General features: G+C 36.4%; 1 protein-coding gene across 5 annotated transcripts in view; it reads left to right on the plus strand.

The window, feature by feature from the left end:
- WDSUB1 (WD repeat, sterile alpha motif and U-box domain containing 1) overlaps positions 1-22,373 on the plus strand; it is a 79,924-nt gene that overhangs the window by 20,391 nt on the left and 37,160 nt on the right. For 4 of the 5 annotated variants that reach the window (XM_068967699.1, XM_068967697.1, XM_068967701.1 and 1 more), the window contains 6 exons: positions 810-902; positions 5,128-5,221; positions 16,690-16,723; positions 18,020-18,060; positions 18,141-18,247; positions 19,189-19,365. In XM_068967699.1, coding sequence (XP_068823800.1) covers positions 810-902; positions 5,128-5,221; positions 16,690-16,723; positions 18,020-18,060; positions 18,141-18,247; positions 19,189-19,365 — 546 coding nt within the window. The remainder of the gene's footprint in view (positions 1-809; positions 903-5,127; positions 5,222-16,689; positions 16,724-18,019; positions 18,061-18,140; positions 18,248-19,188; positions 19,366-22,373) is intronic. The other variant, XM_068967700.1, reaches the window with a different exon arrangement.

The raw sequence follows: 22,373 nt of genomic DNA on the forward strand, positions 1-22,373 counted from the left end.
CCAATTTGGAACTAGTCTGTTGTTCCATGTCCAGTTCTAACTGTTGCTTCTTGACCTGCATACAGATTTCTCAAGAGGCAGGTCAGGTGGTCTGGTATTCCCATCTCTTGAAGAATTTTCCACCATTTATTGTGTTCCACACAGTCAAAGGCTTTGGCATAGTCAATAAAGCAGAAATAGGTGTTTTTCTGGAACTCCCTTGCATTTTCGATGATCCAGTGGATGTTTGCAATTTGATCTCTGGTTCCTCTGCCTTTTCTAAAACCAACTTGAATATGTGGAATTTCATGGTTCACATATTGCTGAAGCCTGGCTTGGAGAATTTTGAGCATTAGTTTACTAGCATATGAGATGAGTGCAGTTGTGCAGTAGTTCTAGCATTCTTTGGCATTGCCTTTCTTTGGGATTGGAATGAAAACTGACCTTTTCCAGTCTTGTGGCCACTGCTGAGTTTTCCAAATTTGCTGACAATATTGAGTGCAGCACTTTCACAGCATCATTTTTTAGGATTTGAAATAGCTCAACTGGAATTCCATCACTTCCACTAGCTTTGTTATATCTTTAGTGGAAGGTAAATAAAAAGGTGTTTTGTTGTCACAACTTCAGGAGCTACAGTCATAATCTTTTGAAGAATCTTGTTTAAAGAAATTCTTTAACATTTCAGTTTATGGTATAATTAATACATTTAATATTGCTTGTGAATATGATTTAATGAATATATTAACAAATCTCAGTGTAAAGTGAAAAAGTTTTGGTTTGAATGTTTTATCAATTCTTGTACATTTATTTTAACAAATTTACATTTTTAGGTGGAGAAGAAGGTCTTCAGTTCTTTCAGTTGGCATCGTGTGGTCAAGATTGCCAGATCAAAATTTGGGTTATTTCTTTCATCCATATCTTAGGTAAGTATTCACCTAGTAGTTCTCTAAACTGAATTTTGTGATGCAGGTAAAGTTTCTGTTTTAATTAATTTTTTAACTTAAGGTACCCTAGATATTTAAATGGGATCATAAAAATATATTTTAAGAACTTTTAATTAAAGTAATGCATACACACGATTTAGAAATTGTAGGCACACTACCGATAATGTGCCATTATCACTATTACTATCAATTATTACCGATAATTGTCATTACCACTACACACATTCCTGCTTAACCAGAAGAAATTCCACTTTGTACTTGTTCTGTTTTCAGTTCTCTTTTTTTTTTTTGGTGGTTTTCCATGTCCATAAATATTTTTTATACTACATTTTAAATTTACTTAGTGTAGTTAGTTTTTGGAACTTGTCTGGGTGTTTCCACTATGCACTGTACCTTTTTTTCTTTTTTTAATTGAAGGATAATTACTTTACAGACTTTTGTTGTTTTCTGTCAAATATCAACATGAATTGCACTGTAATTTTATTTCAGGTGATCCTCCCATCAGAAAGCTTCTGTCTTTCATTTTTGCTATTTCTTTATGCTAATTTGGTATTCATTTATGCTAATTCTTTACTTTCTTCTCCACTTCTCTTTTTATATTCCCGTTAGTTGAGCGGTAGGCTCCTGACTTGATTTCCTATGTCTTTCCCCCCTGGCCCCCACATTTATCTCTGTCTTTTTCCTATCATAGGAGAAAAGTCCTTAGCTCTGTCTTTTAACCTTTTTTGAAAATTTTAATCCCATCAATAATACTTTCAGTTTCAAAAAACTTATCTTTTTTGTTTCCTTTTCTTAGTGTCCTCCATTTAACTTTATGAATGCAGGATCCTCTCCAAATTCTCAGGATACCAATTAGAGGCTTTTTGTTCTGGTTTTAATTTCTCTTTTGTTTCCTGATCAGCTTTGCTCTTGGGCCCTTTTTTGTTTATCCTGATCTCTTTCATGTGGTTACCTTCTTTAACTGCTTGATGATCCTTAGTATCCCATTTACTTTCAAGAATTAAACAGTAAGAACTTTAGAGCCTCTGTGCACAGGGTGAGGTTTTGTGGTTGCTGCTTTCCCTTTCAGATAAAGAGGTGGACTGTTGGCCCTTATCGGGAAAGGGTTGGGGGATTGGAGGATTTGGGTGTCTGTTGCCCTGGAGGTACCAGGAAGCTCCCCAGTCATTGTTTTACTTCTTCCTGGGGAGAAGCATCTGGCTTTCATGCAGCATACTCTGGGTGGAGTGGTCAGAGAGGGATGGCAGATAGTTAATGTTTCATAAACAGACCTTCAGTACATTTTTTATGTTTTCATGTCTGTATCATTCTGACTTTCCTTTTCCTTGACTGTTAATAAGTCCTAAGTCTTCTGGGGTTTTCTGTAAATAATTGTAAGTCTTTTGGGGTTTTCTAGAGAAAGCTGTTTCCACTGTTTCCCCCCCTATTTCCCATGAAGTGATGGGACCAGATGCCATGATCTTAGTTTTCTGAATGTTGAACTTTAGCCAACTCTTTCACTCTCCACTTTAACTTTCATCAAGAGGCTTTTTAGTTCCTCTTCACTTTTTGCCATAAGGGTGGTGTCATCTGCATATCTACATATCACTTCATGGGAACTAGATGGGGAAACAGTGGAAACAGTATCAGACTTTACTTTTTCGGGCTCCAAAATCACTGCAGATGGTGACTGCAGCCATGAAATTAAGACGCTTACTCCTTGGAAGGAAAGTTATGACCAACCTAGATAGCATATTCAAAAGCAGAGACATTACTTTGCCAACAAAGGTCCTTCTAGTCAAGTCTATGGTTTTTCCAGTGATCATGTATGGATGTGAGAGTTGGACTGTGAAGAAGGCTGAGTGCTGAAGAATTTGATGCTTTTGAACTGTGGTGTTGGAGAAGACTCTTGAGAGTCCCTTGGACTGCAAGGAGATCCAACCAGTCCATTCTGAAGGAGATCAGCCCTTGGATTTCTTTGGAAGGAATGATGCTAAAGCTGAAACTCCAATACTTTGGCCACCTCATGCGAAGAGTTGACTCATTGGAAAAGACTGATGCTGGGAGGGATTGGGGGCAGGAGGAGAAGGGGACGACAGAGGATGCGATGGCTGGATGGCATCACAGACTCGATGGACGTGAGTCTGAGTGAACTCCGGGAGTTGGTGATGGACAGGGAGGCCTGGCGTGCTGCGATTCATGGGGTCGCAAAGAGTCAGACACGACTGAGCAACTGAACTGAAGTGACAACTAAATCATGCATTGTGTTTCATTGTTTATAAAGTCACTGTGGAGAAATCAAGTTGAACATTAGTGGTGGGACAGATTTTAATCAGTAATGTACTATTGCAGTAGAGAAAAAAGTCCAGCATGACCTGAACTCAACTTCAGTTTATACAGAGGTGACTGTGTATTTTAAAGGGGGAATAAAGAGCAGGTAAATGGGACCTGTGTAGCATCTAGCAAATGACAAAATTATAAAAAGCAGGAATCTGGGAATTGGTCCAAATGAAACTTGTCTGGATTTGCTAATGGGCGCTTAGGAAAGTTAGGCTCCTCCTCTGTTACAGAAGCAGGGAAACAGAAGCTTTATCTTCAGGGATTGGCTGGAATAAACAGTAAATTCTTTTGGCGGCCTTGAATTTTCCTAGTCCCCAACTTTAAGGGGGCTAGGATCACGCTGGGAATGCAACCTTAAACTGTTAGAGACCATGTTAATTTAAGTCTTTGTTGACCCAGGTCAGGGCCTGATCCAGGAGTTCACTCAGAAGAGCCTGGGTAGTTTGGTCGAGAGAATCTTTGTCATTTTGCCCGTGTATAGAGAAGGGTCTGTTACCAGGAAATACATTTCTTTTTGTGGAAATTAGTTACTTTATTGCCTGTTAGAGTACAGGCAGTGATTGTTTTAATGTTTTCAGTGTCAGCTGCTAAGAAGAGTTCTGTTATTTCTCTGGTTTATCCTACCTCTTTTAATATCAAAGTAAAAATTCTCTGTAAAGAACCATAAATATAGTCATGTATGTGGATGTTCTCAGTACAACATATCTTCAGTAATTGTTCAGAAATAAAGCTTTTTCTATGTGGTCTGGAAAATGTTTTTACACTGACTCCATGAAAAACAGTTTATAAATGTGCAGTTAGAGCCTTTTAATAAAACATTTAGCATTATTTGCACCTAATCTTAATTGCTTGTTTGTAGGGAGGAGTAGATAAGACAAATGGGTCTTATAGTTGAGAATGTGACCAATTCGTAGGATCTTATTGCAAGTTTATTTTATTAAATCTTCAGTTGTTTTGCAATTTGTTAATTTTTTTGATTAATTGTGTCTATTCACTAATCTGTATGTGCCTAATTATTGATCAGTGCCTTGAATGCCTACATCTGTTCTGTGTAAAAACATACTCTGTTTTGAATAGAAATAAAATATATATTTAATAATAAAGTGAGATAAACATATTTTTTATTGAAGCTTTTACCTGTACCACGACATTTTTGTTTAGTTAAATGCTGTCTATCCAAGAGCCATTAACACTTCAAAGTTCTTATTAGGTCTGAGAAAATTACAGATTTCACTTAATTCCTTGTATCCCCAAATCAACTTCTTAGTGATTATTTTTTTATATCATCACTAAAATACATTGAATTCCCTTGGCTTATCTTTGAAAGAGTTGTGATATTCCTTTTCAGTAATTATAGAAAGCATAAAAAGCATTTTTATTGCTACCATACTTTGTTGGGACTTTGTAGGATATATTGGAGTTTTAAGATATATAAATTACTATTTTTAACTTATGAAGTGAAAAGATATCTTAATCCAGATATTTAAAACTACAGGCATTTGATTCTTTTTAGGCATTTGGGCAATTGGTGTGTGGGGTGTGTGTGTTTAAGATACCAAGATTGAAGTATAGTTTAAAATTTTGATTCGTTTAAAATTTTATATATTTTATAGAGTTTAGAATTTTTAAATTTAAAAATAATTTGATTTTAATCCCCTTTGTCTAGTGTTTGCTGACCCCACCATTTTCATTACCCATTACTGAACTATTGAAACCACTTAATCACAGTGCATTCCAATACTTGAGTTGCATAAGAATTTCTTTTTTCCATCTTTGTATCCTTTAAGCATTCCAAGATTTTATTGAACAAATAAGATAGTTTTTACTTAAAAAGAAATTCTAAGCACAATCAGCTTGCTAATTTTTCTCACCTTTTTATTTGCAGGTTTTGAATTAAAATATAAAAGTACACTGACTGGACACTGTGCTCCTGTTCTGGCTTGTGCTTTTTCTCATGATGGCCAGATGCTAGTTTCAGGGTAAGCTGTTTAATTCCCTTAAACCATTTAGGTATGAAATACAATAGACTTACAGAGAAGTAACTAAAACTTGAGAATAGCTTGATAAATCACTGTACTGCAAACTTGCATCTGCTTACTCAGGTCAAGAAATAGAACATTGCTGGTTTCCCTCGAATTCCTCTTCTTCCAAGTCTGCTTTCTGATGACAGTGCCTTAGGTCATGTGCAGCATTGCCTTTTCCTTTTAAATTGATCTAAAACCAATCACACAATACGAATTATTTTGTGTCTGGCTTCCTTTACTCACTATCACGTTTGTTTTCCAAGTGGATGAGTGACTCTGATGTGTATGGTATGTGAAGTGGTTGTGCTCAGTTGCTTCAGTCATGTCTAACTCTTTGTGATCCTATGGACAGCAGCCTGCCAGGCTCCTCTGTCCATGGGATTCTCCAGGTAAGAATACAGGAGTGGGTTAGCAGTTCCTTCTCCAGTGGTATGTGATAGGAATCCAATTTCATTTCTTTCCATATGGGTATCCAGTTGTCCCCATATAGAGTGAAAAGATAATCTTTTCTTCACCATTTTAATATGCCACCTTGGCAGAAATCAGTGATCATATATGGGTGGGTCTTTTTCACAACCTATTATTCTGTTCTGTTGATCCTTGCTCTAATATCATTCTGTATTTCTGAGGCTTTATAACTTGATTTTTCCTGACATTTGACACTTTCATGTGAGTTTTAGAGTTAGCTTGTCATACTGTCTCTCCAGTTCCTCCCACTACACAAAAAAAAACCTGTTTGGAGTTTGACTGGGATTGTATTGAGTCTGATAAATTTGGGGAGAATTGATGTCTTTTATGGTATTGAGTCTCCAACCCATGAATGTGGCATATTTTTTCACTTGTCTTTTGACTTCTCTCAATAATATCTCTCAGTAGAAGATAATTTATTTGTCGCCCTCTATAGAGACCCTGATGCTGGGAGGGATTGGGGGGCAGGAGGAAAAGGGGATGACAGAGGATGAGATGGCTGGATGGCATGACTGACTGGATGCACATGAGTTTGGGTGAACTCCGGGAGTTGGTGATAGACAGGGAGGTCTGGTGTGGTGCGATTCATGGGGTTGCAAATAGTTGGACACGACTGAGCAACTGAACTGATAGAGATCTTCCCCATCTTTTGTTAGATTTATTCCAGGCTCTTTTTTGTTGATATTGTAAAAGATGTGGCTAATATAGGGAAATATATATGGAAAGACAATTGAGTTTTCTGTGAAGATTCTAATTTTGAATTTTTTATATCTAAAATCATATCCTGTGTTAATGATGTTTTTGTCTCTTCCTTTTTGATTCTTGCTTTCCCTTGTGGCTCAGCTGGTAAAGAATCCACTTGTAATGTGGGAGACCTGGGTTTGATCCTTGGGTTGGGAAGATCCCGTAGAGAAGGGAAAGGCTACCCACTCCAGTTTTCTGGCCTAGAGAATTCCATGGACTGTATAGTCCATTGGATTGCAAAGAATTGGACACAACTGAACAACTTTGACTTCACTTTGCTGAGCTGGCTAACACTGCCAGGATAATGAAAACAGTGATATAGCAAACCTTGTCTGACCTATTTTGCAGAGGGAAAGCTTTCATTAAGTGTGATCACTGTAGGTTTTAGGAGATAAGCTTTATTAGCTCTTCTGTTTCTTTCAGTTTGTAAGATTTTTTTTTTCATTAATAGGTATTCAGTTCAGTTCAGTCGCTCAGTCGTGTCTGACTCTTTGCGACCCCATGAATTGCAGCACGCCAGGCCTCCCTGTCTATCACCAACTCCCAGAGTTCACCCAGACCTGTGTCCATCGAGTCAGTGATGCCATCCAGCCATCTCATCCTCTGTCGTCCCCTTTTCCTCCTGCCCCCAATCCGTGCCAGCATCAGAACCTTTACCAGTGAGTCAACTCTTCGCGTGAGGTGGCCAAAGTACTGGAGTTTCAGCCTTAGCATCATTCCTTCCATACAGTTCAGCAAATGATGTTTCATGCATCATTTGAAATCATGATTTTTCTTCTTTATCCTGTTAGTGTCATAAATTATGCTGATTTTTATAAATCTGGTTTATACATGTTAAACCATTCTTGCTTTGTTGGAATAAATACAACTTAGGACATACTATTTTTTTGTATTGCTATAGAGAAGTCAGTTTTATTCTAACTGTAGCTTTTTGGAAGTAATTCATATTTTTTTCACTGGATGCTCACACATTTTATCTTGTAGTTTTCTGCACATTTACTTTGTATCTAGATTTGGGTTTCTTTTTACTTAGTTTGCTTAGAATTTAATGAACTTCTTAAACTTGTTGACTATTTAATCACGTTAGGGAGAAATTCTTATTCATTATCTCTTCCAATATTGCCCCTGCCCTTTTCTTTCTAATTCTGGGACTCTAAATGCACAAAATACCTTCTCACTGTAAAGTTGTCTCTTGTTCTCTCCTCTATTTTTTATTCTTTTTCTTGAGCTTTGTTCTGAATGGTTTCATCTTTAGTGATTCACTCCTTAGTTTTATCTAATGTGCTATTAAAGTGGTCCATTGGAGAATTGTTGATTTTTGGTTATTTTTTGATTCTAGAATTTTTATTTGGTTATTTTTCAGGTATCCCATGTCAGTTATGATTTCTAGGTTTCTGTTGAAAATTCTATCTTGGCTTTTATTTTTCAAAGCTTTAATTTGTGATGCTGTTGGTTTAGTACACAGTAGCATTATTCCGATCTTTCCAGTTTGATCACACAGGCCATAGCATTCAAACCCTCATTCATGTCTCTTCGCAGCTGTTTTGGCTCCAGCCAAGATATTTAAGCTTCTAACCTGTACTTGAAGTGTTCTGGACCAAGCCTGATAGTTCTTTCCTCCATATGTTCCAATCCTTCACAAATAATCAGCCACCTAATTAGATACATTGCCATTATTTTACATGTGGAAAACCTCATGAAAATATTGATAGTTCATCATCAAAAAGTATTTTTAAAAATTCTCCTTTAGACTAGGATTGAAATTACTGCAAAGTTGAATTTCCTCTTACTGTTTTGGAAGATACATTATGCATTCTCTCTTAAGAAGTTAATAACAAATTGGTTATGTATGAAATTCATGTGTTTATGGCTTTCTTATATGCCCAGTTCTCTGCCAGTTGCAATAGAGCATATAAAAGGAAGTATAAGACAGTGTTTGTGCCCTTGAAGTTGTTTTACTTCTCTATTCTGATTTTTGATGTTCATAGTGATAACACTGCAAGATTTTAATGTGCCCTTACCCTCTGAATTACAGAAGTGTCAAGTGATGCTCAATAATGTTTCTGTGTTAAGTTCATTTTCTGGCATTCCTATTTCTTATTAACTTGTGTACATATATGAATCTTTAAAAGAGTTGTTTTTAGTTTTTGGCTGTGCTTCATTGCTGCGTGTAGGCTTTGTCTAATTTTGGCAAGTGGGGGCTACTGTCTGGTTATGGTGCTCAGGGCTTCTCATAGCAGTGGCTTCTTTTGTTTCAAATCACAGGCCCTAGGAAGTGAGGGCTTCAGTAGTTGCAGCACACAGGCTTAGTTGCTCCACCACATGTGGGATCTTTCCACTCCAGGGATCGAACCAGTGTCCCCTGCTTTGCAAGGTGGATTCTTAACCACTGGACCACTGGCAAAGCCCTATATATGTGAATTTTAATTAACCCATTATATCAACTAGAATAATGTACCTTTGCCAAGTCATTCTGCGTAAGTGGAGTTTTACATTATTAACTGCTTTTGGAATGTGGTGCTGTTCTAGGCCACATTCAAATATTCTTCTGGATGTTTTTATTTTTAGTTTATTTGGATAAATATATAAGCAGACAAATGGGTTAGAAATGTAAATTAGTGAAGTTTAAACATTTAATTTTTAGGTGAATTGAGAGATGCTTGAATCATACTTGATTAATGGATAGATAACCAGTTGGCTGGTCAATGATAGATTCCATTTGTGACTAAAAGTCATTGGTAAAATAGAATACATACATATGATAAAGAGAGAGTCAGTGGGAAAAAGCGATTAGGATAAAAATACATGTGAATATAAGTGACTAGACAAGAAAAAAATAAATGAACAGAATAGGATTGTAGGACAAAGTGTACTAAGGAAGTTGTATAGGGTATAGATTTGGGATGACTATGTAAAAAGCAGTTTAGAATTTGTATATACAGATATTAGAGACTTGGGGAACAGAAAAGACATTGCAAGAAACAGGAAATTTTTGAGTAGATTAAAATGTATGATAAAGAGGAATAAGGGAAAATGAAGCAGGAAAAATAGGTTGTAGAGATGATAGTGAAAGTCTCTCAGTCGTGTCTGACTCTTTGCAACCCCATGGACTTCTCTAGGCCAGAATACTGATGTGGGTAGCCTTTCCCTTCTCCAGGGGATCTTCCCAATCCAGGGATTGAACTCAGGTCTCCCACATTGCAGGCAGGTTCTTTACTAGCTCCGTCACCAGCGAAGAGGTGATAGAGGATATCATTATAATTTCATGTAATAGATTTAGGAGAACTATTGAAACTTCTTGGCTTTGGAAAATGGGTGAAGTAAAGACATCGTTTAGGGCAGTAGTTCATCGTTCAGGACAGTAGTTCTCATTGCTTTTTGGCCCTAGGATTCCTTGACACTCTTAAGTTATTGAGGACTCCTACAAAGAGCTTTTGCTCAACATATAAGGGTTACATATATTGCTATTCAGAAAATAAAGCTAAGGAGATTCTAAAACATTTTTAATTTATTTAAAAACAACAATAATAAACTCCTTGCATATTAACAGATCATTTTCCTTAGGAGAAATAAAATCAAACATAGGAAAGTAGCATTCTTTTACATTTACGAATATCTCTTCAATATCGGATTAGTGGAAAGTCCATAGATTCTCATATCTGTTTCATACATTTCATTAGCTCTCAGGGCTATGATGGAATCATATGTCATTGAGTAAAATGTGTAGGAACTTTTTCTCTCCATCTTCCTCCACATCTCTCCTCTGTTCATTTTCCTCTAGCCCCTTAGCAGAATTTGTATTTTGTTTCCTGCTTACTTCTCTTGATCCAGCCAGATAAAATTAATATTTTATGAATTAGCTTCTATTCCAGCAGGAAGAGTCTGTCTTTGTAATCCAAATGGAGGCTGCCTCTTTCCAAAAATTCTCTGTTCTAGTAGTTAGAATTCTTTGGAAATCAGTTTGAGAATGGCCATCATTATTAAAAGTTGAGTTCAAAAAGAACACCCTTTTTTCTTCTTGAGTGGAAAACTAATAAAGAGAGAAATACTGGGTAGACACACTAGATAATAGGACTGTAGAACTGCAGTCAACTTGCTTACCTGCTCTTGAGTGGAATGTACCACTTCATCCTTTCCCTGCAAGGGCAGATTAGAAAAAAAGAAAATCCAGGAGAGGCTGAGCCACATGGCCCAGTGTCTTCCCCAGACTTTACAGTCACATGTCATTCCTTTTCTGCTAAGCAAAGAAGGGAGAATACAGACCAGAAATCTTATTCCTGAAAGAGTGGGAAGTAAATGTTCCCCTCTTCTCAACAAGATGCTTATTTATGTTTTTTTCTTTTATAAACGTAGAGAACAGAGTTTTATTGTCATAAATTAGTAGTAACTTAACAACCACTCTCTCTCACTCAGCAGTGACTATCGTGAGAAGGCTTAAGGTCACCTTTCCAAAACTCAAATTGTCAGTTATTTCTCTGTACTCTCTACAATATTGTTAACAAAACTGTTGAACAAGTTAGTTAGCTGGACAGAGCCAATGTTAGTTTATCATGAGGGTTATCAGATATTACATGACTTGAAAAAGAGATGTCTTACGAAAACTGTAGTGAAATCTGAATAACTATGCCATCTATTTTTTATACGTTTTTAGGCTAAAACTGTCAAGATGTGTACTCAATATGGATCAGTTTTAATTTTAATACATTCATAGGAGATGGTCTAGGAAGTATAAAATCCAGAAATATGGGTACTAAGTTTTAATCCCAGCCCTGCCATGTACTAGCAGTGCAACCTTGAACAAGTCTAGTCCCATATCTTCTCTCAGCTTCATTTTTCTAAATTATAAAATCGGGAAAATCAGAATACTTTCCTCATAAGATTGTTATGAAGCTTAACTAAGAAAATGCAGGCAAAGCGTTTATTACTTATATGTGGGGCACAATAATTGCTCAGTCTAGGTATATTAAATATATATTCCAATGATATTGTTGTTCAGTCTCTAAGTCATGTCTGACTCTTCGTGACCCCAGGGAATGCAGCTCGCTAGGCTTCCCTGTCCTTCACTGCCTCCTGGAGCTTGCTCAAATTCATGTCCATTGTGTCAATGATGCCATCCAACCATCTCATCCTCTGTTGCCCCCTTTTCCTCCTGCCCTTAATTTTTCCCAGCATCAGGGACTTATCCAGCGAGTTGGCTCTTCACATCAGGTGTCCACAGTGTTGGAGCTTCAGCTTCGATATCAGTCCTTCCAATGAATATTCAAGGTTGATTTCCTTTTGGGTAGACTGGTTTGATCTCCTTGCTGTCCAAGGGACTCTCAAGAGTCTTCTCCAGCACCACAGTTTGAAAGCATCAATTCTTTGGTGCTCAGCCTTCTTTTATTGTCCAACTGTTAAATCTATACATGACTACTGGAAAAACCATAGCTTTGACTGTGTGGAACTTTGTTGGCAAAGTAATGTGTCTGTTTTTTTTAATATACTGTTCAGTTTGTCATAACTTTACTTCCAAGGAACAAGCATTTTTTTAATTTCATGGCTGCAGTCACCACTTGCAGTGACATTGGAGCCTAAGAAAATGAAATCAGTCACTGTTTCCATTTGTTTCCCCATCCATTTTCCATGTAATGATGGGACTGGATGCCATGACCTTAGTTGTTTGAATGTTGAGTTTTAAGCCAACTTTTTCACTCTTTCACTTTCATCCAGAGGCTGTTTAGTTTCTTTTTGCTTTTTGCCATTAGAGGGGTATCATTTGCATATCTGAGGTTGTTGATATTTCTCCCTGCAATCTTGATTCCAGCATGTGATTCACCCAGGCCGGCATTTTGCATGATGCACTTTGCATATAAGTTAAATAAGCAGGGTGACAATATACATCCTTGATATACTCTTTTCCCAATTGTTTTTATGTATTATTTTTTGTAATCCAGAGCATTGGGCATGTGTATAACACGTAACATTAGTTTATCCCCTGATTTTCTGACTTCCGCTTTTTCTGGGTTAAGTTTTAGCTGTTGATCTATATTGAGGAACATTATGAAACAGCTCTTTGAAACATGTTCATTCAGGATGAGTTGTTGGGGATTATGTTTCATGGAATCATCTCTATAAAGACCTTGGGGGAAATAATTCCTGTAGATGTCAGTCTAAACAACTGACGTCCCTCTCCCGAGCATTTGGTTTGTGTTTCTATCTTAAACTGTATAACAGATGGTGTTTCCTTTTTTGAATTGCTATTGAAGAAGCTCAGAAACAGATTTGCAGCCCTTTAATAGCAAAGTGTACTCTTATCTTGAGTACTAATCTTTTTTTAAATATATATATTTTATTGAAGTATAGTTGACTTACAGTGTTTCAGGTTCACAGCAAGGTGATTCAGTTATACAAAACACATATTTTGAAATTTTTTTCCATCATAGGTTACTACAAGATATTGACTATAATTCCCTATACTATACAGTAAATTTTTGTTGCATATCTATTTTTAATTAGAAATCTACCATTTTATTCACACTAAGTCAGACAAATGGAATCAGAATGTCATAATATTTTTAGTTAGGCAAAAATTCATAAGTTTTCTAAAATATATTATACATATTTATATATATGTATACAAAAGCTTTTCTGCTACACTTGCTGAAGGCTTGAGAAAGAACATAAAAAAAAAGAGATGGAGAAATTGAGAACATCAGCTAAACGAAATGAGAGCTGCTGCTGCTGCTTAGTCGCTTCAGTTGTGTCCGACTCTGTGAGACCCCATAGACGGCAGCCCACCAGGCTCCCCCGTCCCTGGGATTCTCCAGGCAAGAACACTGGAGTGGGTTGCCATTTCCTTCTCCAGTGCATGAAAGGGAAAAGTGAAAGTGAAGTCGCTCAGTCGTGTCCAACTCTTAGTGACCCCATGGACTGCAGCCCAGCACTGAATGTGAAATAGAAAAAGTGAAACAGACTAGATAAAAGATTATCATATAGTCCAGTTGCTTTTAAACATGACTGCTCATTAGAAACATCTGAAGCTTTGGAGAAAAGCAATACCTGAGCATTTGTATTTTTAAAAAAATTTCAAGATAATTCTAGTATGCATCTGGATTTTAAAAAGTGATTACAGGTTTTTCTATTAGATCCTAGCTTTGGTGAGATAGAGGTCTGTTATTTTTCTGTTGACCAGTCATGATACAACGGTATTAAGTAATAGTTACATAATCACAATAGTAAAAGATGTTTATCAGTTTTCACAAATCAATAGCCAGGTAAAAGTTAAAAGTACAGTTGCAAGCCATAATGGGAACATGATTAACCTAACTATATAAAATAATTACATACAATTCAGGGGGTCAGTGGTAAGTGTACGTATATGCACATGTTTTCATCCACCCAGCCAGTCTGTGTTTTTTTGGTGCATTTAATCCAGTTACATTTTAGATAATTATTGATATGTATGATCCTGATACCATTTTCTTAATTGTTTTGGGTTTACTTTCTGTAGGTCTTTTCCTTCTCTTGTGTTTCCTGTCTAGAAACAGTCCTTATCATTTGTTGTAAAGCTGATTTGGTGGTGCTGAATTCTCTCAACTTTCGCTTGTCTGGAAGCTTTTGATTTCTCTATCAGAGCTGAAGGAGAGTCTTGCTGGGTAGAGTATTCTTGGTTGTAGGTTCTTCCCTCTCTTCACTTTAAACACATCATGCCATTCCTTCCTGGTTTGTAGAGTTTCTGTTGAGAAATCAGCTGATAGCTTGATGGGAGCTCCCTTGTATCTTGTCATTTTTTCCCTTGTTGCTTTTAATATTTTCTTTCTTTAATTTTTGTCACTTTTATTACTGTGTATCTCGGTGTGTTCCTCCTTGGGTTTATCCTTCTTGGGGCTCTCTGTCCTTCCTGGACTTGGTTGACTACTTCCTTTCCCATGTTCAGGAAGTTTTCAGCTATTACCTCTTCAAATAATTCCTCATGTCCTTTCTTTCTCTCTTCTCCTTCTGGGACCCCTATAATTCAAATGTTGGTGCATTTTAGTGTTGTCCCAGTGGTCTCTTAGGCTGTCTTCATTTCTTTTCATTCTTTTTTCTGTGTTCTGTGACAGTGATTTCCACCATTATGTCCTCTAGATTATTTATCCTTTCTTCTGTCTCAGCTATTCTGCTGTTGATTCCTTTTAGTGATTCATATGTTTGTTTGTTCTTTAGTTTCTCTTGTACTCTTCTGTAAGCAGAGGTGAAGTTTTAGAGTGCCATAAAATGGTGGGAAAGGAGTAACAAAAGACTTGGCAACTAATACATCCTTTATAAGGGAGAAAGTGGGGTCAACATGACAGGGCAGATTGTGGTGGAATGTGAGTACTGAAAGAGTTCTATGTAGCAAAGGCAGGACATGTATAAACTGGGGCACCAAATATTTAGAGCATTTATTTGATATTGGTGCAGGTTCTATTCAGGGAATACTTTGAGGTTTTATATTTAGTAATTTCAAGGTATTTTATGTCTGTTTATAGTGGTTATAATTATTTTGTTTGCCTCTGAAACCCAAATCTCAAAAACTGAAAACTACTTTTCCATAATAGTAATCTCCTTCTCTCCAAATCTAATCAGTTATCAAATTTCATTATACCTCTTCCGAATAGGAGGTGAGTTTAAAATCCTTTTAGTCTCCAAGGGTCTGCAGGTCTCTGCCCCTAATCTCTATTTTTTTTGTTCCTCATTAGCAAGTGAACCTGTTTCATTTTTATTGTGTGTGTCTGTCTGTTGCCTACAGGATCATTTACTGATGATCTAGCTTCTCAAGTGATATACATCATTGGGATGAGTTAGTTTTAATTGCACTAGTGGTAATCTCAGAAGATAGAATTTCCTTTCTGTTTAAGGATGGTAAGAAGTAATAAAGTTTTCCCTAAGAATTTTAGGTATTCCAGTGATAATACCTTATACCGTGAAGAATTTAGGATACATAGTGTCTTTGGGGCTTCCCAGGTGATGCTAGTGGTAAAGAACCTACCTGCCAGTGCAGGAAATGTAAGAAACACAGGTTTGATCCCTGGCTCAGGAAGATCCCGTGGAGAAGGAAATGGCAACCCACTACAGTATTCTTGCTGGAGAAGCCCATGAACAGAGGAGACTGGCAAGCTACGGTCCATCACGTCTCAAAGAGCTGGATGCAACTAAAGTGTCTTAGCTCACACGCACACAAGAGTGTCTATAAATCATGTCTGGCTATGTGTATTAGCTGCTAATATTTTCAGTGTTTTTAGGCTGTTTTTTGATTTAGCATTTAATGCTCTAATTCTGTTTTTTACCATCCAGAATGCATCTATACGCTTCTCACTTGTGTTTCATTTTATGTTTGAACAAAGTCTTAATTTCTGTTTTGAACTTATGACAAAGATTCTGTTGTCAAAATCCATTACCAATGCTATAGAGACTACTAAATAAGGACTTTTCAAAGAAATATTAAGCCTTATAATAGGTGTGACTCCTGTGGTCAGACTGTAATCAGCTACTTTTAATAATAATAAAAATGTTAAGATTGTACAGATAGCAGTAACACTTGTTATGTTTTCTCACTTTGCAACATATGGTGGCATAACAACTGTATCCGAAGAGGGGAAAATACCACATACAAGCACATTTATCTGTTGTTTTTGATTATGTAATTTGTTATAGTATTGCATTTTTCTTTGTATGATAATTTTTTTTCACCACTAGAATAATCCCAGATAGTTGTTTTAATTTTTATTCATTGAAAGAAATCATGTAGGGTCTAAATAAAGTTAAGAATTACAGTTTTAAAAAATGAGTCACATACATATTGACTAGTAATTAAGGCACAGCCATATCAATAATAAAGAATAATGCTATCCAGAATAAAAATCAAGTAGCAACTGATAGGTTTCCCTTGTAATGGTTTTTCCCTTTGAGTTATTAACGTCATATGAAATTGTCTTATTTATTCATTATAAATGCTTACTCTGTTTAGGGCTATATAGTATAAATAACATGTGCTGGTGTTTAATAAAGTTTATATAACTTTCTGATAAATTTGGTATGTGGCATATAGTTTTTTAAAATAAGTTTATACAACGAAAAATAGACTCTGTTCTGAATGTGTACATATCAAAATTCCAGCCTTAAAAGTTATTAAAATGATTTAAATATACAAATACTGTACTTCATTTTTGTAGAACTTTTCACTCATGATCCTTTTTTTTTTTCTCTTAAAGATCAGTGGATAAGTCAGTTATAGTGTATGATACTGTAAGTACTTCACATCTTGTGTGATCTTTGTAAATTATTATGTTTGCTTGTTAGGCTGCTGAATTTCAAGTTGAGTTAGGCAGGATAAGGAAAATGTTTATATATATTTTTTTTGTTTAGGGTGCCTAAAAAGATAATATGTACATTTCAGAAATGCTAAAATAGTATTATGTAAGTAAGGTATTGGTTGTGGGTCAAGCCCTGAAATATTTCAATAATGGTTTTAAGATAGACAGATATTTAATCTGATTAAAAAAATACCAATTTAAAGAGCACCAGTATCCAAAAAATCACTTTAAATCAGTTATTCTTAAACTCTTACACCAGGATTTCATAACAACAAAGGATTTATTTACTGGAGGGTAAGACTAGACTTCTAGGTATCATTTCTAATATTTTGTTACTATATATTGGAGGGTTTTGGTAGGGCATAGCTGAAAGCTGAAAGTGACCCACTGCTTTAGAGTTGCAGCTGGGTTTAGAGACTAGTATAAAGAGAAGTAGGTTATAATGGATTTGGAGAAATGGGAGTTTTTGTTAGATGCATGTGACTAAAGACTGGGTGGAAGAAAATGAGTGTTTAATATACTGTGAAAATATTCTCTGTGAGAAATCACTGTTGAGTGGACCCTTACAGTGGTTGAATTTAGGTTGTAGCTATGTCAGCAAATGAAATAGAGATGTGAATCATCAAAGTGAGTGTGTGGCAAGTAAGGAAGCTAATAAGCTAGTCCTGCTCATGGAAGTTCCAATCACTGAGAGTTCTGGCAGGAAACGGGAAAGAGTACTCAAATGAGGTGAAATAGATCCTCACTATTTCTCAGAAAGTTTTCATAAAAACTTTCACAGAAACAGCTAAAACATTAAATTTCCTCCATGAAATATGTATATGAGTCTCAGTTAAATACATCTAGATACTGGATGGCCAGCTAAGTGCACTCAGAATTGAAGTGATTAATTTGTACTCACTGGTCTGCAGTGGGTACAAGTCAAATGCCATAACAAAAATACAAATTATTTCATAGTTACTGTTAAGACAAATCAGCCAGGACTATATTAATCTAAAATTTTCAGCAGACAGCAGTAGTAATAATTGAGAAAGAATAAAATAAGTACTTGATATTATTAGTTATAAATGCTATTATCTATTAATTGGATAAGTTTCAGCTTATATTAATGACTCAATAATATTGGAATACATAGAATATATAAACCATTCAGGTCAAGCAAGTCTTTGTTAGTAACTTTAATCTTGCCTGAGTAAATATAAAGCTGTTTGTTCTGTTATTTTTTCAGAATACTGAGAATATACTTCACACCCTGACTCAGCACACCAGGTCTGAACTTAACCTTGCTTTGGATTAATGTAATTTAAAAACTGGTCTAAGGATATATAATAGTTGTTTTTATTAACTAGGTATGTCACAACTTGTGCCTTTGCACCCAATATCCTTTTACTTGCTACTGGTTCAATGGACAAAACAGTGAAGATCTGGCAATTTGAGAAGGAAACACTTTGCCAAGGTTAGTAAGGATATCATGTTTAACAACACCACCATTCACCATTAAAATCAGAAATTCAGTAATTTTTTGACAAATTATTCATGTTGCTTTTTTCAATATAAAGCATATATCCAAAGTTAATATAACTTAAAAGTATTTAAGTTTAAGTTAACCCAGTCGTCTATGTTAAAACTGTTGGTAAATGCTTTTGAGTGCACACTCAGTTACATCATACCTCCCATAGTTTTGTAACCTCTTTATTTATACTCTGTACTGATTTTTCAGATATTATATATATATAGCCTAGGACAAAGTAGAAATGATTGTTTTATCCCAGTGGTTTCATTTTTAGTTTCATTAAGCAGCATTGACACAATTTAGAAGTTTTATTTTTGTCACTGTCAAAATTAGCTAACTAGTGGTGCTGATATACAGATGACAGATTAAATATAATACTTCTGTCTGCTGATGCCAGTTTTATATAATGAAAAACTTTTTCTGGAGTGAAAAAAGCTCCAAAAGAGTAGCATTTAATTAAATAATGCTTTAATTATATGTAGTGTTTGATTAAAAAAATTTTTTTAAGATGTTAAAGTAGAAAACACAGATTTAAGAACATTTTGTTTACTTTTTAGTACAAAGTGAGAATCTTTATATTGGGCTTCCCAGGTGGTGCTGGGGTAAAGAACCCACCTGCCAGTGCAGGAGACTTAAAGAGATGTGGGTTCAATCCCTGGGTCTGGAAGGTCCCCTGGAGGAGGGCATGGCAATCCACTCCAGTATTCTTGCCCAGAGAGTCCCTCGGACAGAGGAGCCTGGAGGGCTACAGTCCATAGGGTCACAAAGAGTTGGACATGACTGAAGCCATTTAGCACACACGCAGGAGAATCTTTATAAAGGATGTACTTTTGCTTATTATTTCACTTACCTTTTTGTTTATGAGTGTTCTTTTGTTTTTTAAGCAAAGATCCCAGATCAACCAAAGCAATTTACTGAAAATTGGTCAGAGGATGATGTCTCACACTGGCTTTGTGCTGAAGGTTTAGAAGACCTCGTTGATATTTTCAAAATGAATAACATTGATGGAAGAGAATTATTGAATCTTACAAAAGAAAGTCTAGCTGATGATTTGAAAATAGGTAAGACTAGTGAAAAAAAGTCTTAAAAACAACTTTTAATAATTTACTATGAGATTGTTTTTAATTGCATTAATGGTTTCCTCTTAGTATTCTTATTCTAGCACATTAGTTATTCTGGAATATGCTTTTGTATAAAGGAGAGTATGTTTTTAGTAGATTATAGAAAAGAAATGTTACATACTATTTTTTAGGTAATTAAAGCCACCATGTAACTAATTTTTAAAACGTGTTTTTTAAGTTGCAATATAATTCACCCTTTTACAAGTGTATAGTAGTGTAATAAGTGACTCTTAGTATACTATTCACAGATTTGTACAGCCGTCACAACTGTCTAATTCCAGAACAATTTTACCACTTCAGAAAGAAACCCCATGCCCATTAGCAGTCATTCCTATTTCCTTTCTCTCTAGCTCCCGGCAACCACTAATCTACTTTTTGTCTCTAAGGATTTGCCTGTTCTTAACATTCCATATAATGTCAAGGCCTTCTGAGCCTGGCCTCTTTGCTTAGCGTGTTCTCAAAGATTCATAAATGTTGTAGTATATATTAGTGCTTCATTTTTATAGCTGAATAATATTTCATTATATGTTATCAACTTTTACTCATCCATTCATCAGTTGATTGAATTTAGATTGTTCTCGTTTTTAAGGTTTTTTAAATTATGCTACTTTGAACATTCATGTACAAGTTTTATGTGGGCATCTATTTTCAGTTTTCTTGGATGTTACTGATTTATATCCACAGAACTTAACCAGAAAAAGACATAGTCTTTTGTAATTGGAGGCTAGGAGTGAGTGTTATTAAATTTCTTTGCTTAGAAAGAAAAGACCCTTACCAGCTAAACCCTTGGTGTGTGTAACAGGCAATATTTGACTATATATGCTTTAACTCTGAAAAAGCTTCTGACTCTTAAGATGACGAATCAAATAGGCCATCAGCTCCCATACTCTCTTCCCTATCCCTCCTCTAGTTCTGGAAATGTTGTGTATTTGATAATTGATGTAGTCTAGATACAAATACATCAAAAATATAAAACTTGTTCAAGTGGAATTGGTGGGTCTTATGGTAGCTCTCGGAGAAGGCAGTCGCAACCCACTCCAATGTTCTTGCCTGGAAAATCCCATGAATGGAGGAGCCTGGTGGGCTGCCGTCTGTGGGGTCGCACAGAGTCGGACACGACTGAAGTGACTTAGCAGCAGCAGCAGCAGCATGGTAGCTCTATGCTTGCATTTGAAGAACTGCCAAGATTGTTTTCTAAAGCAACTGTGCTTTTTTTTTTAAAGTAATCTCTTTCTTTAAAAAAAATTATTTATTTTTGGCTGTACTAGGTCTTCGTTGGCTGCACACAGGCTTTCCTAGTTGCATTGAGCAGGGACTGCTCTTCAGTTGCAGCGCACGGGCTTCTTATCGCAGTGGCTTCTCCTGTTGCAGAGGATGGGTTCTAGGGTACTCAGGCTTTAGTAGTTGTGGCACATGGGCTTAGTTGCCTTGTGGCATGTGGGATCTTCTAGACCAGCAATCAAACCACGTCCCCTGCATTGGTAGACAGGTTCTTAACTACCCGACCACCAAGGAAGCCCCTCATTGTGGTTTTGATATGCATTTTTCTGCTGTCTAGTGATGTTGATGGAGAAGGCAATGGCACCCCACTCCAGTACTCTTGCCTGGAAAATCCCATGGATGGAGGAGCCTGGAAGGCTGCAGTCCATGGGGTTGCTGAGGGTCAGACACGACAGAGCGACTTCGCTTTTGCTTTTCACTTTCATACATTGGAGAAGGCAATGGCAACCCACTGCAGCGTTCTTGCCTGGAGAATCCCAGGGATGGGGGAGCCTGGTGGGCTGCCGTTTATGGGGTCGCACAGAGTCGGACACGACTGAAGAGACTTAGTGATGTTGAACAGTTTTCCATGTGCTTGTTACCCATTTATATATCAAATTGGAGACTATTGTCATGTTAAACAGTATGAATTCTTCTAATCCATAAGCATAGGATATTTTTCTGTTTATTCAGATCTTCTTGTTTCAAAAGTGCATTGTAATTTTCAGTGTGCAAGTCATTTTTTTTTAACTGTGTAATTCAGTGCTTTTTCATATACTCATAGAATTGTATAAATTGTATAACCACTATATAATTTCAGAACATTTTTGTCTTCCCCAAAGAACCCTGTTCATTTCTCATTCTATCCTTTTGGCAACGGCTAATCTTTCTCTTGTAGAAATAAGATTTATCTATTTTGGACATTTTTTTGTAAGTGAAACTAAATAACATGTGGCCTTGTGTATCTGGTTTCTTTTATTTAACCTCCAGGTTTTTGTATGTACAAGTACTTCATGCCTTTTTATGGCTGAATAATATTCCATTGTGTGGCTGAAACACATTTTGTTTACTCATGCATCAGTTGATGGACATTTGGGTTGTTTCTATTTTTTGGCTGCTATCAATAATGTTGCTATGAATATGTATGTATGAGTTTTTGTGTGAGTATCTTTTTATTTGCCTTGGGTATATGATTAAAAGAATTTTTTTTACTATTTACTATTTTGAGGAACTGCCAGACTGTTTTCCAGAGCAGCTGTGCTATTTTATATTCCTACAAGCAATGTGTGAGGTTTCCAATTTCTTCACCTCTTTGTCAACAGTGTTTTCTAGCTCTCTTCTTGATTATAGGTGTTCAATAGATGTGAAGTGGTATTTCATTGTGGTTTTGATGTGCATTTACCTAATGATATGGAGCATAGTCGGAGAAGGCAATGGCACCCCACTCCAGTACTCTTGCCTGGAAAATCCCATGGATGGAGGAGCCTGGTAGGCTGCAGTCCATGAGGTCGGTAAGAGTCGGACATGACTGAGCAACTTCACTTTCATGCATTGGAGAAGGCAGTGGCAACCCACTCCAGTGTTCTTGCCTGGAGAATCCCAGGGACGGTGGAGCCTGATAGGCTGCCGTCTGTGGGGTCGCACAGAGTCGACACGACTGAAGCGACTTAGCAGCAGCAGCAGCAGCG

Source organism: Capricornis sumatraensis, chromosome 3, assembly GCF_032405125.1.
Source record: "Capricornis sumatraensis isolate serow.1 chromosome 3, serow.2, whole genome shotgun sequence".
Lineage (NCBI taxonomy): Eukaryota > Metazoa > Chordata > Mammalia > Artiodactyla > Bovidae > Capricornis > Capricornis sumatraensis.